The 26,844-nt window shown below is 40.7% G+C and overlaps 1 protein-coding gene across 17 annotated transcripts in view; it reads left to right on the top strand.

Annotated features, from left to right (window-relative positions):
* Positions 1 to 26,844, top strand: part of LOC116041151 (unconventional myosin-XVIIIa-like) — a 175,157-nt gene that overhangs the window by 22,200 nt on the left and 126,113 nt on the right. For 9 of the 17 annotated variants that reach the window (XM_031287012.2, XM_031287015.2, XM_031287014.2 and 6 more), the window contains exons 1-4: positions 19,726 to 19,863; positions 23,495 to 23,609; positions 24,002 to 24,034; positions 25,403 to 26,620. The exons of 3 other annotated variants lie outside the window; for them this stretch is intronic. In XM_031287012.2, the coding sequence (XP_031142872.1) occupies positions 23,571 to 23,609; positions 24,002 to 24,034; positions 25,403 to 26,620 (1,290 nt within the window). In that variant the 5' untranslated portion in view covers positions 19,726 to 19,863; positions 23,495 to 23,570. Of the gene's footprint in view, positions 1 to 16,426; positions 16,630 to 19,725; positions 19,864 to 23,494; positions 23,610 to 24,001; positions 24,035 to 25,402; positions 26,621 to 26,844 lie in introns of those variants that run through there. 5 more of the 17 variants (XM_031287025.2, XM_031287027.2, XM_036001075.1 and 2 more) reach the window with 4 other exon arrangements.

Raw genomic sequence — 26,844 nt, forward strand, 5'->3', positions numbered from 1 at the left:
AAATCGCCACATTTTTATTCGTGGTGAAAAATGGTTAACTCCAGCTTCTGTCAACTGAAAATGTCGTCTGTCGGACTGACGCAGCTCTCAGTACTACATCCCTATCTACTGGTTATAGCAAAACACAACAAACCCCTGTCAAACCTTTGAAAAAGTGGAACTATAAATGTGTGATCTGTTGTTAAAGATGTATCTTTTCAGTAGGTACCAACAGGCTTGGGGCTGAGAGCCACAGACACAGAAAACCAGAAAGAGATGGACACATTGTTGGTTTGGGTCTTTCGTGGTATTTTTTTGACGATAAGAATTAGAACAGCACCAGCCTTTCCCTTTAAGTTAAAATGCATGTGATATTTTGCTGTGGTAGCCATAAGCTAATAAGGCTAATGTGGCTAAAGATCGATTGGATGATTTGGATGCAGCAATCAGTATGAACGCTAATGCATCATCTGTCTTAATAAATGGATTTAGTGTTTAGTGGCCATACCTGACCAATTAAATGCATTTTTGTCAAGAAAAAGACATACTTTTAAGTAAGTAGTTTCAAGGGAAATAACATTCCTTTGGTTCCCAAGCCAAGTCCCTACGGACTGAGCTACAGCTGCACCAAACGTCATCAGAAAACTCAGTATTTCCGCTATTAATTCCATCCATTTAGACACGAAGGGCCGCTATCTGCCTTTCTAGTGACACAGCAATGCCTGGGCCCATGTTGCCACACATAAAAATGATTCCAAAGAGTTTTGAGTTTGTGAAAACGCTCAGTATTGGCAGATACCATGAGTTATAGTATTGGAATCCGAGAAAACTTCTGTTTGATCCCTAATGATTAGAAGCCCCCTGGAAGTACTGTTAATGCTAATGTCTGTACTGAAAGCAAGACCACATTTCCCATAAACCGAGTTACCTCCTTTCCCTGCAGCCCTTTCAGGAAGTAATAACTGTGTGAGGTGTGTGGTGCAGTAGCAGTGTCAGATGCCACTGCGTGTTTGTCCTCTCTCAGTGCTGACTGCTGCTCCCTGAAAACCACACCGTCAGCAGTCTCCTTTCTCTCCGCACAGTGACACAGCAGCACTGTCAATGCACACCGCCTCAGCTGAAGCACCTGGCTGTTACCATGGTAACAGAACACAGCCCTCGTGTTTGTCATTAGAGAACGAGCTTCATTTTTGTACAAGATAAAGTATTCAATAGTAAAAATGTAGACTGATTTTCAAGATAGTGCGTAGTTATGAGGAATTCTAAGTAATGACAAATAACAGACGGCGCATCCACATGATACAAGCCTTGGGTGATCGCGCCCCCCCCCTCCCCTCTCCACACAGTTGGTTGAAACCAAGGAGGACAGGGAGAATTAAAAAAGACACGATGGACTCTTCAGAAGAGGTAATTATCTTTACTCGAGTTTCTGCGTGCGATAGTTGCCTGACGACACAATCTTCTGAACACAGCCATACTGAGAAATACAGAGAGAGTTGTGTGGAGCTGATAGTCTTAATTAGCATTGTAGCAACTCATTTGGCAATGGCTTGAATGTAATGGACGTTCAAGTTACGCCCTGAAGCTTTAAGTCTTTTAAGGTTAGACCAGTAGTACCACGTCATGAAAACATGCCTGTTGTCCAGTCACTTTACCTGTGAGATGATTGTCATAACATAGTTAGATTTACAATTAAGAAAGTGAGTTCAGTTTGCAAATAACAATAACAAAGTCCAAAACCTATATTCACAAAACCCTGTGGATTGAAGACCGAAAGTTTCACACATTAATAGAGTGAACTCTATCGTTGCTGAGGTTGATGCCATTTGGATATGAGACGTTTTCGGTTAGTTTATGAAATTCCTTTGGGACGCAGGGAGGTTCTCTTTCCTCTGCGATAATTACAGGCCTGCTCTCAGCCCGCAAATATCACCAATGCAAATACAAGGATCGAGCAGGCAGTGGATCAGTGACTCAGTTCATCTTATCAGCTCATGGCCTACTGTTCAGAGACACTAATGAGCAGTGTAATGAGATGGCCTGTCAAGTTACCCAAAATCTAGATACTGTAACTGTGATTGTTGGCTGTTTGCTGAGTGAGCCAGAGACATTGTGCCCTTTTCTCAAGAGGCTATCTCATTCTGTTGTCTGACATGTCACAATACATAGTTCATCAACAGTTCCGATGTCAAGTCAACACGTTTAGTGTTGCCGTTGTGCACCATGTGTCATCAGCCCAGGCACCGTCACATGTTGCGCAGCTTTGGGATTAGTCATTGAGAAAAAGGGTCCTGGAGGTAAATGTGTGGTGCAGAGGTGAAATTATTACCCAGCACCACAGAGAGGGTTTAGTTCCTGGTCCTTCAACTTGGTTGTGTAATGAATACAAATGGCATTTGCGGTCGGATCATTCCCTGAAGTCTTCTGTCATTTGTTTTTGTGGGGGTGGAGGGTACAGGAAGTTCCAATTGCACTCCCCTCTGAACTTTTGGAAGAAGGAAATTGCAGTTTAGGTGTATGTACACCAGTCTTTCTGTTGGATAAGTGAAGCAGTTTTTCTCTGATCTGGGCTTTAGAAGTGAGCTGTTTGTCTTGCTACATTGCTCAATAGTACAAAGGCCAGTGGCAACTCGTCGTTCTCTCAACTATCCCGGTTATGAGTCTTACACTGTTTTTTTTTTTTTTTTTTTTCATATTTGAGAAATCCGCCTCTATTTTCGTGAACCCTGCAGGTCAAATGCTCATTTAGTACTCAGGCTCGCCTGGAGAACTCATGCAGCACTTGGATACAGGGTGGGATCAGGTAAAATACATAATCCTACATAATAGGCGGGCGTGTTGGAGGCGGTGACAATCACGTCCAATCACATTCACTGCTTTCAGCCCGTTAAACACAGAGCTCTCCCTGTCATGACGCTCTGACAGTTTGGTTTTACCACAGAAAACTTCTTGTTGTCTGAGACATATTAATACAGTAGTAGTTGACTTGTTTAGACGTTTTGTGTTTTTTATTTTAATTTTAGGCTACATATTTTGTTAAATGAAAAAAAGGGAACTCATGTTTATACCCCTCAAAGTATCCCATGTGTAGCAAACATACAAGTCGAGGAAATAGAGCAGAAAAAGGAAAGACTTTCCCATAAGGCAACACAGCAAATCACGTGATATTTTAGACCTATTGCAGGCTAATAGTAGGCTGCTAGTGGGTGAAGAATGTAGCTCTGCCAGCAAGCTGCTGAAACCAAAGCCAATGGACTGCTTTGTTTTCTCCACTTATGTTTTTTTTTTGTCCATATCAACCTTCTAAAATTCACTGAAGCCCCAAACATGATATAATAATCTTTAAACGTACAGGCAAGTTAATGCCAGTCTTACACAATCACATACTCAACATATACACACTCAACTCAAAGGCCACACTTCAGCACATGTCCAGTTCTACTGTCCGTTTGAGCAGGGCAGTGAATGCCTCTGTGCTTTATCTACTATTGCTCAGCTGACCTAAGCCCTGGGGCTGCTGTCACACTGTAGCAGGCTCATGTCACTGCTTTGTGTGGGTGTGTACATTACTGTAGGCTTTCATATGGCATTATAGTTATTGACTCATATAATAACCTGTAAAAATGCAAAATACTACTCTGAGTTCAAAAATGTAATCACCAGGACCACAAGGAATCTCCAGGCACAGCAGATTTTTTGCAGATTTAAAAAAAAAAAAAAATATATATATATATATATATATTAAAAAAAACTCAGAATGTCCAGCGCAAGCAGAGAAACGGTTCGCTAAATTCATTTCATTCTGGATCACCGGCTGAAAACTGTACCAAAAAAATCAGCAGACTCTGTTTGGGTCTGGATCACATGTGAAATGCGTTGCTGGAGTGAGTATATATAAAACAAACCTGTCCCAGTATGGAGACAGATTTCTTTTATTGCTGTGCTCAATTTTGTGTGTCATATTGTGGAATGTTCAATCACTCTCCACATTCGAAATGCATCTGGTCAACATGTTCATAGAAGCCCCATACATGCTGTTCACAGATGTAAATGGACCAACACATGCCCCAGTATCCCATCTGTTGAATGTTTAATCTGTCACCAAAGAAATGTCAGTACTGCAACAGTACATGTGCAGTACATTCTTGTATGGTGTTACGATCACAGTATGTTTTTTTGAGATTTTGCTTTAGAACATTTTTTTTGCCACAGTAGTAGTGGGACCCTAGGGACAGCAATGGTGCATGGTCTGTCTGTTGGTCGCTGTACAATTTTTGGTCCGAGCAAAAATACTCAAATATGTTTACATCTGCTGGATGGATTGGCACATGATTTGGACATTATGACATTGATAAATTGTAAAAACTTCCATGATGAACTAACTGTTCCTCTCTGGCCATCAATGAAACATTCACTTTGTCTAATACTTTGTTTTATGACTGCTGTACTTTGCGTTCAGTGATAATTAGCTAACTTGCTAAGCTAAAATAGTGAACACGGTAAACATCATCATCACACATCAGCATAGTAGCATTTGTCATTGCGAGCATGTTAGGTTGACGATGTTAGCATTTAGCTCATAGCACTGCTGTGCCTGAGTACAGCCTCGCAGAGCCTGGCTGAGGACTCTTAGTATAATCATTTCATGGTCTAAGATGTTGAGATTGTTGGGAGGATATTTGCCCAAAGAAACTGCAAGATGTTAGCAACTGGTTAGACCAAAGAGGTGGTTGGATTTCAAACACTGATAAGTCTTAACTCTTCAGGTTAGAGTTTAGATTGATGCATGCCAACATCTTCAGCTCATGCATTTCTTTCAGGGGGTACTAGTATTGCACTTCTATAAAGTTCACAAGAGACAGAAAAGCAGAGGCCAACATATTTTGATTCCAATCCTTCGTATGAGTCAAGCTCCAATAAAGCTTCCAATAATGCAACTCAATAGTAGGGATAGACTGATTATTGTTTTTTTTGCAGATTATCTGTACCTGCGTTTTATTTGCCTGATAACCGATAAAGTTAATTAAATAAAAAGTGTTCTACTTTGGCTCAGCTACAGCTCTGTGTCTGTCCCTCTGCTTCGGTTTCACTCACCACTGAGTCTGACTTAATGTCCCGCCCACAACACTATCTGACTCTCTTTTAACGGGTATTATGTTGAAAGTTTCTCATTTATTAAATAATTGCTTAAAGCATTTAAACAAAGTTTTGTGTTATAACATTCCAAAATCTTAATTTGGACTTAAAGATTTTCATTGTTACTGTAAATGCATATCGGTTCCAAATATCGTTTATCGGTTTCATTAACTACTAACAATTGGTATCGGTATCGGCCTTGAAAAACCAGTCGGTCAATAGTGTCTTTTGTTAGCCATGACATCATCAGGGCTACTTCCTCCGACTTGACAAAGCTCTTCCAGAGTCACAGAAGACTTGTTTGTGTAGAATCTGATGAGTTCCCCTTTCATGTTATACACCAGGGTGGGAAATTAGCACCGCCACCAAATCAAATACCAAAATAACGGAGGACTTTTATTGTGAAGAACTTCTTGTGAAGAAACCGTTCACAGCCGGGGCTTTGACCACGCATATTTCCATCAACTCCAGACTTTTGTCAAGTAGTTTTCAGCGATCGTCCGTGACACCATGTAGCTGAGCTGAGGTATAGACGAAACGTAAATGATCGGTTAAAAACATGTGGCGACATATCCCCGGTGTTAAGAGGCCCGCCGCGGAGTCAGCATTAGCTATGAATGTACTGTGTTAAGGGCGAAGTAAAGAAAAAGAGAAGGTAGCCTACTTTTCGAACAAGTGGCGCATTGACAAAACGTACAGCGAAAGACCGTGCAAAACATTTCAGACCGTCAACCTGTATTAAACATCAATGTACGCTCGAACGATTTTTCAGTTGCTGAAAGCTGCTGCTGTTTTAATCCTGTTGGCCTCTCTGCTGTTCAGTTCCACACACACCAACACACCCACCCACACCCGCCCACACCCACACACACACCCACACACACCCACACCCGCACACACACACACACACACACACACACACACACACACACACGGAGGATGCAGGAAAAAAACGAAGATGAGACGTACACGATGACCTAAATTGAGGACAGCTACGGTCGTTATTGTAAGTGCAATGATAAGAAAAAGTCCAATAAGTACTTTATCAAACCGTATGAATGTGTGTCCTAGGCCAGGTTAGGAAATTAACTGACAATGTAAAGATCAACAAGCCACTGACAGAAATGTTCAAATTTGATTCATTCAATAAATTATTATTTTTTGTCTTAAATCCACCAGCCATTTTCATATTATACCAACATTTGCAGCATCCTGAGCCTTTTTGGTAAGGTTACTAGGAAAACTCAGCCCAGAGTAATTTTATTCTCCCCAAAATACGTTTCCTTTTTATTTTTTAAAGAACTATACAAAAAAGCAACTTTCACTGTCCCTCGCAACTTCATTGCAACAAAAATACAAAAGACATCGCAACTTTTATCGCAATTTTTTACAAAAGATCCCGCAAAATCAGGCATTTTGGGGCGCAACAATCTCAAAAAAAGGCTGCGAAATCCTGGAGGGACTGTTTAATGCTATGTTACTGAGAGATGAGTCAATATTTTTTTTTGTTCATTAAACATGTAGGCCTACAATTACTGTAGAATATGACCAAACTGACCAAACACAATTTTACCATGGTCTCGCAGGCTTTTTTTCACATCACTTTTTTTTTTTTTTTTGCCTATATTAATAAAATATGTATTAATAATAAAAAAATAATGTATTGAAGCAATTCAAAATATGCTAGTGCACTTTCTTTTATAAATTTGAATTCTGGAAAAAGTGGCTGGTAAAAAAGCTAAGTGGCTGGTAAAATTGAGCATCCACCAGTCACAGTGGCTGGTGGGCAAAAAAGTTAATTTCCCACCCTGTTATACACGTTCATACACATCTCTGAAGTGATTGAATGAAATCTGAAAAGCACGGGCACAGACACTCTCATTTCACAGAAGCTGCTGACACGCATTGTCCCCAATCATCAATACAGTCAATACCTCACATGCTTTCAGCCACTCTGTCAAAAGGGTTTTAGTCAATAGTTTGCGACTGAATCTGGCTGCCTCTATTTGGTTTTTGAAGCACACTGTCCCCCTGACCCCTTGCCCTTTGACCTACGGTAGCATGTGAAGTCAGAGGAGCCTGATTCTTAGGAGTTGCGTAAAAAAAGCATCTTCCTTGTTTTGTTCTGCCGGCGCATTCCAGAGAGATTACTGCAGCCAGACAGAATTAGCATGCTTGGAGGAAACAAGAGATCACTGTGACGCTGATAGCCGTTTAGTCCGTTTATCATGTTGTGAGATGAGCGTGTTTCTTGTTCGCTGTCCTTATCTGGTGAAACTCAACCAGTCCTTCAACAGCTGTACTGGTCTCCTAGAGCCAGACCACAGAGCTACGGTTTCTTGTGGTTCTTTTTGCAGGGTTCCTACTATGGGTGGGGGTGGGGGGGGGATTAAAAATCGTATGTATTGTGATTTTTAAAATCGATTTTATTCACTAGAATCGAGATATACACACACATATATATATATATATTTACCAATGATTCACCTCAATATTTTCTCTTTATATGGTACAGCAGATAGCGACTACATCATATCCGTTTCCAGCAAAACAGAGCAAAAACAGAAAATGCAGAAAATCCATGTTATGTACTTCTTTACAAATGAAATAAATGTCATACTGACTGACATTGGCATTCTTCTAAGAAAACAATTGTTGCTATATTGTCTCTTGAAGTGTATTATTCAACTTTTGTTTTTGTTAAAGAAGGAAAAGAAATCACAATAAATAAAGTACACAATAGAATCACAATAAAGTACACAATAGAATCACAATAAATGAAAATCGCAACACAAATCAAATCGGCATCCATGTGTCTTGATACAAATCGAATCTGGACAAAAGCATTTCGTCCCGGCCCTAGTTCCTACTCAGTATTGAAAAGTATGGCATTTGATTTCATATTTTTTGTCATATTACATACAAACAGTTGTGATTAGCCTGGCACGTCTCAGGCTGCTGGAAATCTGCCAGAGCAAATACAACATGAGGTTGCAGAGTCTCTACATCTGTTAGGGAACGTGTGCGTGTGTGTGCGTGTGTGTGTGTAAAGTATTATTTATGCTAGCATCACATGTGCACTTGTACAGACAAATACATTATGCACCCTCTTTACCCTACATCTGCCACCCTGAACCACAACTGAGACATGAAGGAGCTCTCTCAGGCATAACACACACACACACACACACACACACACACACACACACACACACACACACACACACACACACACACACACACACACACACACACACACACACAGTCTGACTTCTTCCACACAAGGTTAGTGTCTGATGTATTGTCTAATACACTTGGCCTTTGATTTCACTCTAAACAGGCTATGTTATGCCTGAGAGAGCTCCTTCAAGTCTCATTTTGTCCTGTGTAAACTACATCAGGGTTAAGTTAGGAGAGTCTTGAATATGCTCTTGAATAGGGGTGTGATTTCAATTTTAATAGATTTTTCCACAGCAGGATTGGCGATTCCCCCAGTATTTTTTCTCTCTCTCTCCAGTCCCACCTATCTGTGCATGTCCGAAGAAAATAACAACAGACACAGCGAAGCTTACTGGCTGGTAGCATGCAGCTAAAGACACGGGGTTGGCAAAGACCGAAACAACAGAACTAGAAAAACTTCCTGCTTCCCTGAAGTCACTGGTGTGGCAACATTGCGCCTTCCCAGTGAGTGAGTTATAGAAACAAATAACAAAGGTAAAGCATGTGGGCTCCGACGAGACTCCATGGTGCCTTCAGGTGCACCCTGTTAAACTAATGGTGCATTAAGTTGCACCTCAAGAAACTCAATCTGTTGCTACAAAGTACTGTTCTGCAATCTAGTGGCTGTTATTGTGGCATTGTTGTCCTGAAAATTAAATCAAATCGTGGATTCGGAGAATCGTGACACCCCTACTCTTGAGAGTTGCAAAAAAATAAAGATATAATCCGATCACACAAAACACATTTTAATGCCAGGTGTAAAGGGGGCCACAGACAGATGAGCAGGTCTGTATCAGTTTCATCTGTGAGCGTCCAATACAGAGATAAGCCTGGGACATGTTTAGTCTACTTTAGGACAAAGACTGGAGGGAGAATGAAACTGCTTGTCTGGCTCTGTCAAAAGTGGAAAAACCCTCCTTACAGTTCAAAATCTGTTTGATTTACTTATTAGCACGAGGCCCCCAGGAAGTAACCTTATGCACCAGATGGCGTGTTAACACAAAACCATGTTAGAAGCCGTCGTTGTAAAAACTGTTTGGAAAAGGGCAGGCACTTAAAAAAATTACCTGGCAGGTGATGGATGAACCATCTGTCTATCACGTTTGCCATTTGTTGTTTTTGACCGAGCGGTCGCAGCCATCACACACACCTAAACCACGCCCGTGGCAGCGAGTTAGCTCCTTACCGACACCGATTGGTTCGGTAAGCTGCCGTTCAGACACAAGCGCATTACGTTGCAGCCTGACAAGATGGATTTTCCTATTTGTTTATAATTTATAGAAATGTAAATGTGGTTTTAGGCACAGGAGTTGTTGGATTATTGTTTTGATCAACAACCTCTGGGCAAAGTGTCTGCAAAAAACATGTCAACAGTCCTAGTGGGATTGCCAGGTTTGAGCTGTGCCCTAACGCAGAACTGAGTTTCACTATGTGTCTTTCCTTGTTCCACCAGCTGCTGGTGAAGATGAGGGTGTGTCATTCTGAGCAATTGCAGTCAGTTCAGGGACTGAATCAGTGTTTCCATCACAACCCCGTCAACATGGGAATGGACATACTGTGTGTGTGTGCGTGTGCGTGTGCGTGTTGTAATTATTTGCATTTTTATAACAAGAAAATGAAAAAGATAGTTTGCAGAATCAAACTACTGAATTATAGCCATTTGGTAAACATTTATGAATAATTTGTGAAATTGGCACTTAGCAGATAGTGACAGTGCTAATGCAAATTTCACCAGTCAGTAGGGAACATTAGAGTATTCTCCTGGGTGATTAGTGGAATGTCACTGGCTATTGAGGAAATGTACATTTGAATTTTGTTAGTGTAGTGTAGTGGCTGTAGCTCTGAAGGAGATAGGCTGTTTTCAAACGTATCTACAAACTAAATAGTTGTGGCTTAGGAAAGTAGGAAATGGGGCTACAATGCAGAGGACTATGTGTCTCACTGCCATTGACTTGCTTGTCCTTCAGTAATAAACCCATGCCATGTTAAATTGAGGTATGCACATTGTCTGCGTGCAGGAAGCGATGAATTGAAAGTAAATTAAAGTATTCTCAGTTTGACACAAACATAAATCTGTTTAAAATTACAGGACAACTAAAGGAGAACTCCTCTAATTCTACACATGAACATCACTTGTGATGGTTAACACTTAGCACTGCTCAGCTGTATAACATCTAGTTTAACCATCAGACTTGATATGTATAGAAGTCTGACGCCTACAAAGTTGCATTTCTCAGTTGTCCGTCTTGCGTGCAGCTGACGAACAGATACGCCTCTGTTTGAAACAATCCAGCTGTAGGAAATAGTTGTGTCTGTATGGGGATTATTTTAGGAATAATAAGTGAGTAAATACAAAACTAAATGTCACTACTCAGCATACAGACATAACACAGGGGCTACAGTACACAAGGAAAAACACTCAACCCCCACGTTTTTCATCAAGCTGAAACTTCTTGAGCTTATCTGTGTTGTTGATTCATTATCATTGCAGTGCTTAGCCTACTGTAGCCTCTACTAATGCCTATATGATTATTACAGAGGTGACCGGTCACCATATAGTTAGTGCACATCTGTCATAAACACTAATCGTCCCCAGAAATCCTTTGAATATCTGATAGTTTCTCTGTCTGAATCCTCCTGACTGATGCTGTCTGGAGAAGCCTGTGGTGATGTCTTAACACAGAGCCCTTCCCTGTCTCGACATGATAAATGCCTTACTCTGCTCTCTTCTCTCTACACTACGCAAAAACCCTCACAGCCTTTCAGGGTGCTATTGAATAACTTGGAGATACGCCTAATAGGATATTTTCAAAAAAGAAAACTGATTGAGACAGTTTAGTTTGTGGAAAGTTTTCTCTCAGCTGACATGGCTTTACATTAACCCTTGTACACATGACACACTCCCTTTCCATTCATAATACTTGCAGTCACGTTTGAACACACTGTTACATCACTGCATTTCTCTCCTGGCCCTTCACACCCCACCCTCTTCTTTAAGCTACACTCTTGTTTCCAAAGGCGGAGCCGCGTGTGGGCTGTCAGCTGGACTAAAGCTGTCACTCATTCATTTCACAGCACAGTTTGTTTGCATTTGATCTATATCACTGCGCTGTTCCCTCCCTTAGAATACCATGGCAGCCGCTGGGACATAATGGATAATAATGGAGGCTTTGTGTGGCTGCAGGATTCTAAAAGCTCGTGGAGCTTTTCCTGGTTCTCTGGCTCCATCTTGTGGTCCATAAGTAGAGGTGGTGGGAATCAAACGGAGCTGCAGTGGTTGATATCTGCTGTCTGGGGATATGTGTCCTTAGTGGGTGGATAGTCTACTGTGTGTTTAGAAGGATTTAGTTTTGCTCTAGTAGTGACAGATGGAGAAAAGATCACTGTGTTGCTCGTCTAGGAAAAACTAGTCTCGCATTGCCAGACCTTCCTCCACAGTGCTGCGAAGGAGGGTCTGGCTAGGCCATTCAGCAATCTTGGATGGGAGAAAAACATGCTCTGGTTTATTGACATTTCTTTAAACCAATCACAATTGTCATTGAGCCACAGTGCCTCTGCAAAATAGCCTCGGGAAGGAACTTGTTTTGGTGGAACGTGTACGTTCACAAGTTGTTTTAGTCTTGCAACAGAAAACTCAGATTGGACAGATAGTCTAGCTAGCTGTCTGGATTTACCCTGCAGAGCTCTGAGGAGCAGTTAACCATATTCCTCTAAATCCACCGCAGAACGGCAACACAAAGAAAGAGGAAGGTGACGGACATCCGGCCGAAAAGAAAAACATTTGGCGGAATAGCCGGCGGCTCCTGAACAATCACGAAAGTAGAAGGTCGTGGGTATAGACTAAGGAAAAACTAAAGTCAGAGCTGTATTATTAGTAGGGCTGCACAATATATTGTTTTATTATCGTCATCGCGATATCAACTGCCGCAATAAACGCATCGTGAAAGACTTATCGCAAAAGACATTCCGAGATTTTTTGTGTTAGTTTAAAGAAAATATCAGCAGAAAACTGAGCTTTAAAATGTAACTGTCCTTTTTTAGTGGTGCCTTTTATATTTAGTTCAATGTTAAATTTGTTTAATAAAAGAATGTTGTAAATGTTTTCCTTTAATTTGTTTTAAATTAATCAAGCAATTTGTGGTATTTTAGCAGAATACTGAAAGTAGAAGAAATGCAGAACTGAGAACATTTGGATACCTGTTTATTTATCATTAGTAATATCGCAATATTCATCGTTATCGCATATTGCATATTTTCCTCATATCGTGCAGCCCTAATTATTAGACTGTATTCACTTAATCAACCCTGACTTATATAAAAATGACATTCATATACATTCATAACTAATCTGATTATAGAGATGTTCCCATACCATTTTTTCCTTCCCGGTAACGGAACTTGAGTATCGACACATTCTGAGTACCGATCCAATACCAGTGTGTTAAGAAAAAAAAAATGTAAATATATAATTATCTATATATATATGTGTGTGTGTGTGTGTGTGTGTGTGAGATGTGGCATAATTAAAGGGTTTATTGAAAAGCTAAAGCTAAACTGGATTGCTGGTTAAAATGTGTAAGAAGAAGGTGAAGTTGTAGGAAATGTGGAAAAGTGATAATTGTTTTAATTAATATGTCTTTAAAAGTTGAATAATAGCCATATTGTATGAAAGTTGTTCACCACTGGCACAGCAGTGGTGAGCGAATGACATATTACTGTCTGTAGTTACAATTTGACTGTCTGGCGAAAGGCTGCGTCATGCTAACTAATCAGTGGCCATGTTTGTAAACACAGAGGAGATCGCTTTGATCTCTGGTGTTTGTAATCAGCTAACAACCTATCACCTGTGTCAGACTGCTGCCATTATGGACACTGTGAGAGCGACCTGTGAAAGAAAGGCTCAGAGAGCCTAAATTATAGGTGGCATATGTGAAATGACCTCATCTTCAAAAACTGTGGGCCTATCAGCGATTAACAAAAGTGGTTCACTGTGCCTTTGCGTGGAAATGTAAAGAATGTTTAACATAGGCAGCGAATGGTGGAAGATTTGGAACTGTTGTCATTTGGAAGCTCACCGAGCAGAATGTACAAGTCCTATTGCTTAAATGAGCACATTGGCTGAAAGTAGACAAGCATACCTACGTTTTGATGTATATATGTTGTATGACAAGGAAAAATTGTGGGCGTGTTATAGAGGAGGGACTGAGAGGATTTTTTTAAGGCTCCGTGCTCTAGCGATGACATCACCCACTGTAAGTCACGCAATACACACCCATTATAAACTTCCTGAAAGAAACACTAAACTTAAACTTAATTTTCACAAAAACTGTTAAAGATATCAAACGTCAAAGTTTTTGTGAATGGTTTAAAGTTTGATTGGTGTCTGTAGGTGAAAGTATTAAGTAGGAGTAGCATTTTGAAGTAGAAGAGGATTTGAAGCCTGCTCTCATTGACTTTAATTGTAAAAAATATTTTTAAAAAGCTTAATATTTTAAAAAAGTATAAATAGCGGAACAAATTTAGAAGTCATGTGCTTAAAGAGCTGAACATTTTGATATTTGAATGTTTTTTGTAGCTGAACGTATGCAGAAGTTAGAGGTGACCAAAGAAAGTTGAAGAATGAAGTGAATGAATCAGCATTCACACAATAAACTACTTTAAAGTAGTTCTTCGGGGCAAAATTATGTGGTATCGGACATAGACTCAGTGCATAGACTCCAACATTTTAGGCTGTATGGAAGGATATTCAGATACTGGTATCGGTATCAGAACAACTCTGATGGGTATATTATGTTCCTTTTTCATGTTTTGGGAAGATGTAGATTTTTTTGGATGTACAAAGCACATAACAACTCTTAAAAGTATTGTGCCTCAAGCCAATGTTGCATTAGTCAATATTTAACCAAAAACACTGAACCCACCCTTAACTAAATGTTTATTTGTTGACTCAACATTCCAGCAAGAACTTTTATTATTGCTTTATGTGCTCAGTGTTGTAGGGAAAAATTAAATCTATTGACTGACAGTGGCATTTTTACAGCTACATTCAGTATGACTATTTAATTTTGGGAGTTAACATTTTGCAAATAGTTTAACAAACAATTCTTCTCACAAGGTCCGCATACTTTATTTCCCAAAGCTTTCAGCCACATTGTATGCCAATCATCAGCGTGTGAAGTAAATCTCCCATTTTTCCCGAGTCTTCATTTCATTGGAACATCCACCATGCTGCACGTAACTGCGGTACCCATCATGTACGCCAAAATGTATTAGCCGGTGCACATATGACTGTAATTTAGATGAGACAGGGTTCACTTATTACAGCAACTACTTTCTCCATCCACACCTTCTTCCTTGCCGTTGTAATAGGAAATGTGATATGTCTCTTTGAGGAACAGTTGCAACTCGTATCAACTTTTTGGAAACATCCCCACACTGTCAAAGACCCCAGGTGCAGCTCCTTGTAATGAGCCACGATTATTATTTTTTGCAGTTCATAAATACATTTTGACATTCATTGCAGAGATGCACTTAGGGCGCTTTCACATTTGGGGCCCTATCTTGCACCCGGCGCAGCGCGGCACAAAGCCCAACACAAGTGTCTTTGCTAGTTTAAGACCGACGCAGTTGTCAGTTTCCCGTCCAGTGCGCACGTCGCTTAAATAGCAAATGCACCCGCGCCCATCTTTGCGCCCATGGGCGTGCTGGTCTTACAGGGAGGTATGTTCAGGTGCATTCTAGGCGTATTGAGGCAGCGGGAAGTGACCAACAAAAACCTGGTCTAAAGTCAATAGCGCAGCATTTCATTGTTATTTTAACAGAGCATTAGTAAAATGCGCGTAGGCTTATGCACAGCGCATGCACACTATGCTTGTTACACACACTGGGAAGCGCAGCAGACCACAAACATGCAGAAGATTACAAATAAAAATATTACGGTGCAAATCCGCCATCATAAAAGCAATACCCCAAGGTACAAACGCCCCCGGCTTTTAAAGGGAATGGGAGATGACACTGATTGGTTTATTGCATGTTACGCCCAAAACACACCTATGAATTAATGAAGACACTAAGTACAACCCTTTTGAACCATGCGCACGGACCCTTTTTTCCGCCGTCAAATTAGCAAAAGTGGATTTGGACATGCTGTGCGCTTCACGCTGTGTGCTTAGATCGTTAAAATAGGGCCCCTAGAGTTCGGTGGACTCGACGGATTCGGGGGGGTAAAGTTGCAACATTGTTGCATTTTTCATTTGGTTCGGTTCGCTTTCACACTGCACTTTGTGTAACGTTCTGTTGTTTGATCCGAACGCTCCACGGTTCGTTTTAAACTAGGGCTGCAACTAACGATTATTTTCAGTCGATTAATCTGTCGATTATTTATTAGTTGTTTGATCTATAAAAATGTCAAAACATGGTGAAAAATGTGGATCAGTGTTTCCCAAAGCCCAAGATTACATCCTCAAATGTCTTGTTTTGTCCAAAACTCAAAGATATTCAGTTTACTGTCACAGAGGAGAGAATAAACTAGAAGATATTCACATTTAACAAGCTGGAATCAGAGAAATCTTTTTTTTTTTTTTTTTTTTTTAATAAAAAAATTACTCAAGCGATTAATCGATTATCAAAATAGTTGGTGATTAATTTAATAGTTGACAACTAATCGATTAATCGATTCATCATTGCACCTCTATTTTAAACGGACCAAACGAGGTAGGTGTGAAAGCAACTTAACTTTCCCCATTTTTGTTACATCCTATGTGTTTCCAACTTGTGGTGGCTTTGTAATTATAACTTGAAAATTTGAAGGCAGGGTCAGTCCTGCTGTGGCATTTGTCCATTTCAGCTTTTATGTGTACTACATCTCTTTTTTTACTAATATGAGAATATACTTTTATATGAGGTTTTTATTCTACTGTAGTAGTTAAGTTTTGAGATGCAGCATCACAAGCAGATGGCGAGCTGTTTTTTCATTCATCGGCAGCAGTGAGGGAAGCCTGTGTATTATTTCCGGTAACATGTTACCGTCTGCTTCTGCTTTTCTTTGCACTGCCACGCTTTAAATGCTCAGACTTCTTCCTCTCTGCTGCACAGAACAGTTTCACACAGGAAGACGATTGCAACTCACAACACATTCAAATGTAGACGATAGAATATTATAATCCTGTCTATCTACTGAAACACATGGTAGGAAAGCAGAGTGAGGAGAAGATTTTAGTCAGATTTGACGTTCAGGCAGCTGAGGTACTGGACGTGGGATTGAACTGCCAAATGATGACTGGACAAAATGTCAAGGTATGTTGCCAGCAGCTGATTGGACGGAGCATCATAACTCTAGTTTCTTCTTTATTCAGGAATCAAGCGAAACTCAAACATCTTTTAATACATTTACATTTTGAATTAGAAGAAAGAGCTATCCAGCTAGCTGACACGGCTGTTGAGCTACTGCACTATAACTTCAGGCTGTTACCATCTTAGAAAACTATAACAGTGCAGTTTAATTTAACCATTTTATGGGTAACCATCATTGGTAGAAGAAGTATTCAGATCCTTTACTTCAGTAAAAGTACTAATACCAAACTGTAAAAATACTATGTTACAAGTAAAAGTCCTGCATTGAAATTGTTACTAAAGTATAAGACAGTAAAATCTTCACATTTTAGAAAGGATCCAAACAGTTGTGTTTAATGGTCTAATCATCTCAGCTGGACTTGTAGGCCTTTATATTGTAGGCTAGTTTGATTTATAATAAAACATCAGATTTGATAAACTACATGTGTTTTGTGTGCAGAAATCTTAATGTGTAAAGTAACTAGTAACTAAAGCTGTCAGTTTGATGTAGTGGAGTAAAAAGTAGAATATTTCTCTGAAATGTAGCAGAGTAGAAAGTGGCATGAAAAGAAAAGACTCAACATTTGGACTTAAGTACAGTACTGGAGTAAATGTACTTAGTTACATTCCACTACTGGTAACCATGATGCACCATATGAACACTGTCTGCAACTTATTCTCACAATGTAGTGTCTTCTGTTAAATTGAGCACATTAAGGGCGTTTTCACACACGAAAGTCCGAACCAAGGTCCGGACCAAGGTTCATGTTTTTGTTACATTGTATACATTTGATCTGGTAAGTTTTGGTTTCACACTGCAGCGCACTAAAGATCTATACGTGACAAAACTACGTCCTGCCGTCATCACATATGTGAGCTGCGTCTCCAGATACTTAAAATTGATTGGTTTGTAGACGGGCTTCCTCGTCCTCTCGTCTCCTCTCTCTGTGTTGGAGTTTTTTCAGCTGACTGCTGCTCTCCCCTACTGCCGCGGCTCTTTTTGTTTTGTTGTATTGTTGAGAAGCAAGACACGGGAACTTTATTTCTGGAGAATTTATTCAGAGACAAACGGAAACCTACACCGTACATTTACTACCACTTAACAAATAAACTGCTGATGTATTCTCAGCTCTGATAGCCGACAGCTGTCTGCTCTGAGCGCATTCACCGTCACTTTCTCATGTAGCCTACACACTAAGCACCAAGCTATTCTTTAAAGGAGCTATTCCCCGGTCTTGTAACACAAGGAGAGCCTGCCAGAGCTCCTTGTATTTGGTCCGAAAGTCCGAACCATCCAAAAAATGCTTTCACACTATAAACGAGCCAGACCATGGTTCAGTTTGGTCCGGACCGAGACCACCTCTTTTTATCGGACCAAAATTTGGTCTTTTGATCTGGACCGTGGTCCGGGGAGGTTTCACACCTGTAATTTTGGTTCGGGTCAAACTGAAAAGTCCGAAAATCCGGACCAAATGAGGTATGTGTGAAAACGCCCTAAGTTTCAATTATTTTAAGAAATGTCTATCCTCACCACCACTGCTATACCGTTGTGTCCTTCTCCGTGTTGTTCCTTTGCATCCTGTCATTTTCCCCTGTGTGTTGCCTCTAGTGCTGAAACGATTAGTTTACTGTATTATTAATTGTTATTTATCAAACAAAAATGCCAAACAATTTACAGTTCCAGCTTCTCTTAGCTGTGAGTATTTGCTGATTTTCTTTTTCATGTCATTGTAAATGGTTTCTATTATCTATAGCAGTGATCTTCAACAGGGGGTCCGCGACCCCTGGGGGGGTCCTCAGAGTCACTGCAGGGGGCCGCCAAATTATTGTTTGATACGTTTTTCCCCCCAAAACATTACACTATGTCTGGAAAAATATACATTAGCATGAATCAAACATATTTGTTAAACACAACAACCTCAACAATATTGATGATAAGCTTACTGGCCCATAGGTAAAGTAGCCACTATGGTAGCCATCCACAGATACAGTTAAGCTTCTGGATTCTCTATTCCTTCCACATGTAGGTTTGACATTAAAACATGATGATATATAAATATGCTTAGTATGTAGGGCACCATAAAAAGCTATGTGTAAAGTCTTTAGGCTACATGTTTATATAGGCCCAGTTTATAACGCAATTCAATTTTAAACAATATATGTAGTAGGGGTCCCTACTCGTCTCTTTGTCAGGTTAGGGGTCCTTGGCCTAAAAAACGTTGAGGACTGTCAGGTCCAACAAGACATTTCAAACATAATTTTGGGATATGGGAAATTGTGACGGTTACTTTTTAGCCACACTACTGCTGCTTTGTGATGCACACAGCAGAAGTGAATCCAAGGGTTCACTGTGCCACATGTATGTTTAACATTAAAAGATGCTTTATAAAATCATGCCAGCAATTATTATTATAATAGCTTAGTATTCTATGGGGAAAAAAAGGTATGTATGAAGGCTTTAGGCTGCCCTACACGTTATCGTACGCCCAGTTTAAGATGCAACTTATTTTTATACAATATAGGGGGGCCCTGCTCTGTCTCTCTTTCAGTTAAGGGGTCCTTGGTTTAAAAAATGTTGAAGACCCCTGTTATAAAGTTCAGTTTTCTGCTGATATTTTCTTTCAACTAACAAAAAAAATCTCCGAGTGTCTTTTGCGATATGTTGCAGCCTTTCGCGATGTGTTTATTGCACCAGTTGATATCGCGATGACGATAAAAAGCAATTATATTGTGCAGCCCTACCTACAGAATGAGCATTGCTTTCATTGACGTTAACAGTCCCCTCAGCTGCGTTTCCTTCCACATGGATACACACACAGAAGCAGCTGAGACGACAGCAGCTGCAGCAGCATGTGTGGGGAACAGTGTGGCTGCTGATTGGATGGTGGAGATGGTGCTGGTTGTGGTGTTGGGGGAGTTCATGGCAGACCTGTCCAGGCTGGAGAGCAGAGGCTCCTATTTTTACCCCTACTCAACACCCTCATATCACAACAGCTGTCCCCACATCTCTTGTCTGTCCTATGTCAGGAATAGCCGGCCTATCAGAGCGCTCTCCCACTCCTCGGCTCTGCTGTTTCCCTTTTCACTTTGTGTCTCCAGCCGGTCGCTCAGATCTCCTCGACTGGACAGTTTTTGATTTGATTGCTGACCTGTGGGAACGATTTGGATACAGGAGTTGTGGAATTACTTCACTAACAGGTAGAACAGTGTGTGATAACTTGAAACGAGAAGCGGGATCTTTCGTGGAAAATAGCGTGGGCCCCCCTTGAGGTCCCACAGCCGGTGACACTATTTTTAGACTCCAGTTAGCTGAGGAGGCAGCTTGAGTGGTTTGTGGAAAGTAACATTTTACAATAGCGGCTTTTGTGCCATTGTGACAGTTCCCCTTTTTCCTCCTCGGGGTGTTAATCAGTTAGAGTGGTAGAATTTAAAAGTAGACATGTTTTTGAGGAGGAGGATGGTGGGAAATGTAGTTGAGACTGAAATTCTAGGGCACTTCCATGTTGTGTTTTCAGTTCATCTTGATCATGTGTCATTAGCTGTGCTACTCTGATAAGGTCTTTATTGTATGAAGGGTTTCCCCCAGTGTATTGCAAGACCGGGCCTAACTTGCCCCCCACCAGGCCTAAGCCACTGGGAATTATTGTTTTTTGTTTTTTAAACTACAGTTACAGTGGGACGGCTCAATTGGAAACTTTTTTTTCAGTTAGCGTTTAGCACTGACTTAATGTAGGGCCCTATAGAATCTGTCTTATCCTATCTTTTTTAAATGGGCAATTTTGCGATTTCGTCGATTATTCTGTTATCACAGAAACTATTGGACTCTACATTACTGCTGACTTCAGTCTGTGACTGGCCCCAGCCCCTTGTCGAAAATAAAGACACTTGCCACCGGGCTAAACAACTTTTTGGGGGGAACCACTGGTGTGTATGTTACTTTGACTTTGAACAGACTTACTGTTTATGCAAGTAGGGCTGGGTAATAACTCTGGATTATTGTTTTTGGACTTTAGGACACATTGTACCTCGGTGATTCTTCATTATCATCGTTCTACACATTTCTGTTGTTGAAATGTCTGATCCCGAGGTGAGGGTTTTGTTTTACAATAAGGACAAGTTTGGTGTCATGTTATGCCGTGGAGCGCAGTTCTTTGTTTTGAATATCAGTGTGATTACTGTATGTTACTTTTCATACATCTGCTATGTATACGTGAAAAATCTAGGAACGGATGACTTCAGCCATATTGCCTTGTTTTCATAACTCACGGAATTACGGCCTGTTGTGACAGGACTATACTATATTAATTCACCTCCACGTCTGCCTTTTATGCATTCACATTGAATAAAGATTTTTTTTAGATAGACAGTTAACATAATTCTTCACTCTGAGATCAATTGTGAGCCTCATAAATGTGTAGCTAAAATGTTATCGAGTTATCGTTAACGATTTCCACTTCAGTCTAAATAAATCTGGAACAAACCACACAATCATTGTAATAAATATACGATATACTCCTTATATTCCTAACATGCTAACTCACCTGCAGTAATATTATCAGATGATCAGAGGTCTTCCATTGGGTTCCCAGTATCTGAGACCTGACCCAGGTTCAGGACAAATCAGAGTCCCGTTGTATTGCTGCAGAATTCAAGTCTGTGTGTCGATATGTCTCCCACCTTCATAGAGCTGGGCGATATGGAGAAAATCAGTCATCACGATATTCTTGACCAAATGCATCGATATCGATACAGCAGCGATGTTGTAGGGTTGACAATTGGTGCTGTCGCAAAATATTTTTGTCAGTGAGATTTTAGATAATCATCAATAATGTGGTAAACTGTGGAATTTTTTTCCCCAGCTATATACTGACTGTGTTTACATGCATACACAAAAATAGTGTGATGTTAAAACAAATCTGCAATTCTTCAAATGATATTCCCTCAACAGATTTTCAGAGAAAATTAAGTTAGTATGTGCTTGTTAAATCAGTTTAGACAAGGTCATTGTACATCATGATATCTCGATATGATATCCTCACAATGTGATTCCATTGAAAGACGATAAATTATCATACTGAATTATTGCCCAGCCCTGTACCTGAGGGGACCCAAGTGGGTTCTCTATCAGCTCTGACACTGTTGCTGCTCGGACTGTTCAGGTTGACCACGTTTTGGATCTAATTATGCATACTTGAGTATACTTGGACTGGGTCCCTTTTCAGCTGTGCCTCCTTTTTTTTTTTTGAAAATGAATTGATGCATGTTGGGTTTGGTTTTCCCATGGGTCTGCTTTAGATCAGACCTCTACCCCAGATATTACCAGTCCACTACCAACTGGGATTTAGCCACTTGACTGTTAACACTCCTACAGTAAGAAGCAGCTGCTTGTTTATGGTGGGATGCTAAGTGTGAGCTTGCTTTTCGCTTTGTAGACATGAACTCCATTCCAATGAAATGCAGTATTCTCCTGTGTACATTTGCTATGTGAAGTACACACTTGAGGTCCAGCAGATAGGCATTCATCATTCATATGATGGCAAGTAAAGCAACAGAAATGGTAATTATGAAAATATTGCATTATGAAATGTGCTTACATTCAATGTTTTCCTGGGAGACAGTAAGGTAGAATGGTTTGATAATTGGTGTTGCTTATTTGTACAGCTTAGTATTAAAAGTTAAAAGGTTTGTGATGTGTGACTTCAGCACTGCCTTTGTGGGTAATATATGCCTTGTTGGCCTTTCTCTGAGAGAGTAATCTAGCCCACAGCCCTATCTAATCCAAAAATAAACATGTTAGTCAGTGTGCTAATTCAGACTTCACACTGATAAAAGCCACTGACTGCGAGCCAGACCTGGACGCTGTCCCATACCCGGTGAAGGGCTAAAGGCCTGCAGTCCAAGTCAGACTTTTGGAGACCAGCTTTAATCTGTTTTGTGTAAAGATGAATAAGATACATTAGACTTGGCAGAAATCCTTGACTTAACCCTTTACAATTTAAACTTCAGGCAGACAGTTGTTTAGAAGCAAACCACACCTGTCCTGAAACAGTGTGACTACTATCCCAAAAAGTTTTTAGATTGTGATTTATGTATTTGTCTGCTGATAGGGAGTTAAAACCAAGGAAGGAAAGGACTGATCACATCACAGTCATATTGTATCCAATCCATACAGTGCCTACTCATCTGACAGCAATTGACAGTGGTACTTTACATGAAAGACCTTTTAGAGTTCTAAGGTGGGTTTACGTTTGTAGTTTTCTTTTTAGATGGAGATTGGAGGCTGTAGTGGGGAAGGGGCGATATGGATAAAATCATCCGCCTATGCACCTTTATGCTGTCATGTTGATTATATGATTATATAGTAAATGATCTGGAAAAACAATTGAGAAATGGTTTACGGATACAGTGTTTTTAGTAATTAATTAACGGCGAATCCAGTTTTTTGAATATCTGACAGGTCAAAATACTTTCACAGTACACATTTCATTGATCTACAAATAATATAGAAACGCCCAGATATACAGTGTGGCTAAATCTATGACTGTAGACAACTTTATATTGTCTCATGGTATATATCATCATATCGGCCAAACCGAAGCTCAAGTGACATCATTTCATGGTAGTTAAAATGCATCATTCGTAATCCCTGAGCAGGTGCTGGCGTTGCTTTGGTTAGAGCTAATGCTCCTGCTCTAATCTCCTGTTCATCCTCCACTTCTTCTTGTCCCTAAAGCACTGCTTTACCATCAACATGTGGCTCTGCCCACATTGAAAATGCAATGATTCTCATTTCCATTCATCTGTCTTCTCGCCATTCTTCCTCTCCTAGCTCCCCTCCACCTCCTCTTCCTCTTCCTCCTGCTCTCATCTCATCCGTCACAGCCCATGACAGCAGATCAGCCAACATGGCATTCTCACATCGCTTTTCCTTCTGGGAGCAAAAGGGAAGTCTCATTTGGACATTTCATAAAGCACTCTCACACTGCATGGTATTACAGTGTTTTACACTGTGCATTAACATGTGTGTCTTTAGATGCGTGTGCCATTTTGCTTGTATCACACTAAGAATGTGATGGCTTTCACTCTCATCTTGTTATATGTTATAGTAGCTGCGACTCTGTACCAAATATGCCATTTGCTGGACACTTCATCAAATTGCAAAGTGCATCAAATTATTAGTTCTTGAAATAGTTGGACATACTGTATCTAAAAAAAGATGTTGCAGTAAAAGATCAGAAAATGTGCATGTTTTGAGGTTTGCACGGTGTGATGGACAACAGCTTCATGCAGTGATGAGGTTTTGATCTAGTTCTCCTTTTTATATCAACACATTTAGATTAAAGAAGATAACAAGCCAGGAAGCAAAAGTGTAAGTAAAAATGGTCCTTTTTACTTGTGGTCGTCAGATTCATGTTAGGGCTTTCTTAGTCTGCCAGGGTCAATCCAGCTCTTGTGATATATCTAGGTGTTTTTTGGAGGGAGCCATGTCCAATTTCTTGATGTATTGTATACATGTTTTTAGGTAGAAGTCGACTCATTGAAAGTTAGGATCAAACGCCCAACTAATTGAGATCAGACTTTAAATTCATATCCTGAACCTCTCACTTATTTCGGTGAGGTTTGCTCGCATTAGTGTTTCATGTGGGATTCAGAAAACCCCTCTTCATATACACACAGCCGTCATAATACTAGGGCTGCAACTAACGATTATTTTCATAGTCGATTAATCTGTAGATTTTTTTCTCGATTAATCGATTAGTTGTTTGGTCTCTAAAATGTCAGAAAATGGTGAAAAATGTGGATCAGTGTTTCCCAAAAGCCCAATATGACGTCCTGAAATGTCTTATTTTGTCCACAACTCAAAAGATATTCAGTTTACTGTCACAGAGGAGAGAAGAAACTAGAAGATATTCACATTTAACGAGCTGGAATCAGAGACTTTTTACTTTTGTCTTAAAAAATTACTCAAACTGACTAATCGATTATCAAAATAGTTGTCGATTAATTTAAGAGTTGACAACTAATCGATTAATCGTTGCAGCTCTACATAATACACATTTCAACCTGATGAATGGTACCTGTACATGGGTAGGTGCTTGTTGATGAGATTTGATCATAGTAGTCCAAAATGCTACAATATGTTTCATTCATTCACAAAAATGTTACCCAAGAGATACATGAAGAACTTCACGCTGCACAACAGGACGTCCTACTTTTGGACAAAAATAAAATACATTTAGGAGTGTCAGAAGTGGTATTGGGTGTAAATACAACACGTTTGCTTAAATCAAGAGGTTTGTTGTAGAAGTGCTTCTTGCATAAGGGCCCATTGACTCTGAGGATAGAAAATAAGTAAAACTGTTTTAAAGCATTTTTAAAGAGTTCAAATCATCTCTATCTATTACAGCTGTAGAAATGTGTTGAGAATGACTTGCGCTTGTAAGAATATCTCCATGTCATACTGTAAGCAGCTGGTCATTTGGCACTAAGTTTTAACAAATTACCCATCAGTCAAGTCTCCTAGACATTCTGGGTTCCTCAAATCATCTTAAGTGTCCTGCCAACCCTCCTGAAAATCCCTTTTGTGGGATTTCAGGCTTCTTTCAATGAGTCAGTGAGGAGTGTAGTAAGCTGCTAGCTGTTCAGTCCTCACAAATCTTTTGATTATTAAAAACATGATGCCTGGATTTTCTTTCAATATTCTCGCTTATACCTCCTCTCTTTCCTCTCTGAGTAGTCAGACAGTGAAGGGCTGCCCAGCCGGGCCAAGTCTGTGCCAGCTCTAGACCCTGGCAGGGGGTTATTCCGGGCAACAAGCCCCCCATCAGTTTCCCATACGGAGTCGAAAGCCCGGGTCAGGAGTCCCTCCCCGCCTAAAGTCAGGACACCTGTTAAAGTACCAGAACGCTTCAAAAGCCCTGAGCCACCGTCAAAGAAGGCAGAGCAAATTAGGAGTCCTGACCCACCACAAGCTCCTTGGAGCCCACAGCCAGTTATGAACAGTGAGCGAGAGCAAAATGGCATAATGGGCAAAAGCGTGGCCAACGGTACAGCCAATAGTGATATTAACGTTCCAGGCAGCAGCACCAACCAGATGGATACTACGGAGGACAAGGGTCTGACACGTAAGAAAGTAGTGAAGGTGGTTCGTCGAGTTGTCAGAAAGGTCCTGCCCGCAGAAGAGGACGAGACCAATGTGCCAACGCAACCATCAGACAAAGCACCACAAGCAGCCAGGCCTACTGCTGAACCAGTTAAAGCAGTGCCAGCACCAGCTTCAGTGTCTAAGGCCCCCATGATGTCAGGGTTCTCTTTTAAACATGACGCCGTCAAAACGGAAGACGACATTTCACGAGGGTTGACAAACCTCATGGTCAGAGGCAGGACAAGGGAGCCCCGGCCGCGAATATGCAAGGATGATCGACCAGAAAAAATAGAGTTGGAGAAGATAAACGGGAAGAAAGAGGAAAAAGTTGTTGAGCCGCAGGAGATAAAAGAGAAGAAAGAGGATAAAACCACCGTAAAGCCACAGGAGGTCAATTACAAACCTACAAGCTCTGGTCCAGGCATACAGATTGTTAAATCTCCTGTGGTTGCTGTAAACCCAACGGCTCCAACATCTTCCAAATTGACTCATTCCAGACCCTCATCTCTCCCACCAGTTGTTGGCTTTATCCCAGCTCCTAAGCCCTCACCCTTGTCACCGCCTCCTGGCTTCATACCTGCACCAAAACCAACTGCTGCAACAAAACCCACCCCTACAAATCCTCCGTCTACCACCCCAGTGGCCCCGAAGTCTTCCTCCGTCTCTCCTTCATCACGTTTCATCCCAGCTCCTAAACCCGCTCCACTCAAAACTCCTGTGAGCCCTGATCCTCCCCGTCCCACCCTTAGTCCACTGTCTCTCCCTCAAGGAGTCATTTCAATTCATCAAACTGCTGTCAGTCAACAAGAGGTACGCAGTCCACACTTTGCATGTCTGGTCAATATGTGGGACATTGGTGTGGAAAGCGCATGGCCATTTGAAATGCATGTTTGAAATATAAGAGCACTTTAGAGTTTGCTTACTGACACCACGTGTGTGTGTGTGTGTAACCTCGGTGTGGCACGGTTTTAGAGTCACTTGATAGCCGTTGTAACCTAGCAATGGAACATGGAACACAATATATTGTTAACCTT

The sequence above is a fragment of the Sander lucioperca genome, chromosome 5, assembly GCF_008315115.2.
Source record: "Sander lucioperca isolate FBNREF2018 chromosome 5, SLUC_FBN_1.2, whole genome shotgun sequence".
NCBI lineage: Eukaryota > Metazoa > Chordata > Actinopteri > Perciformes > Percidae > Sander > Sander lucioperca.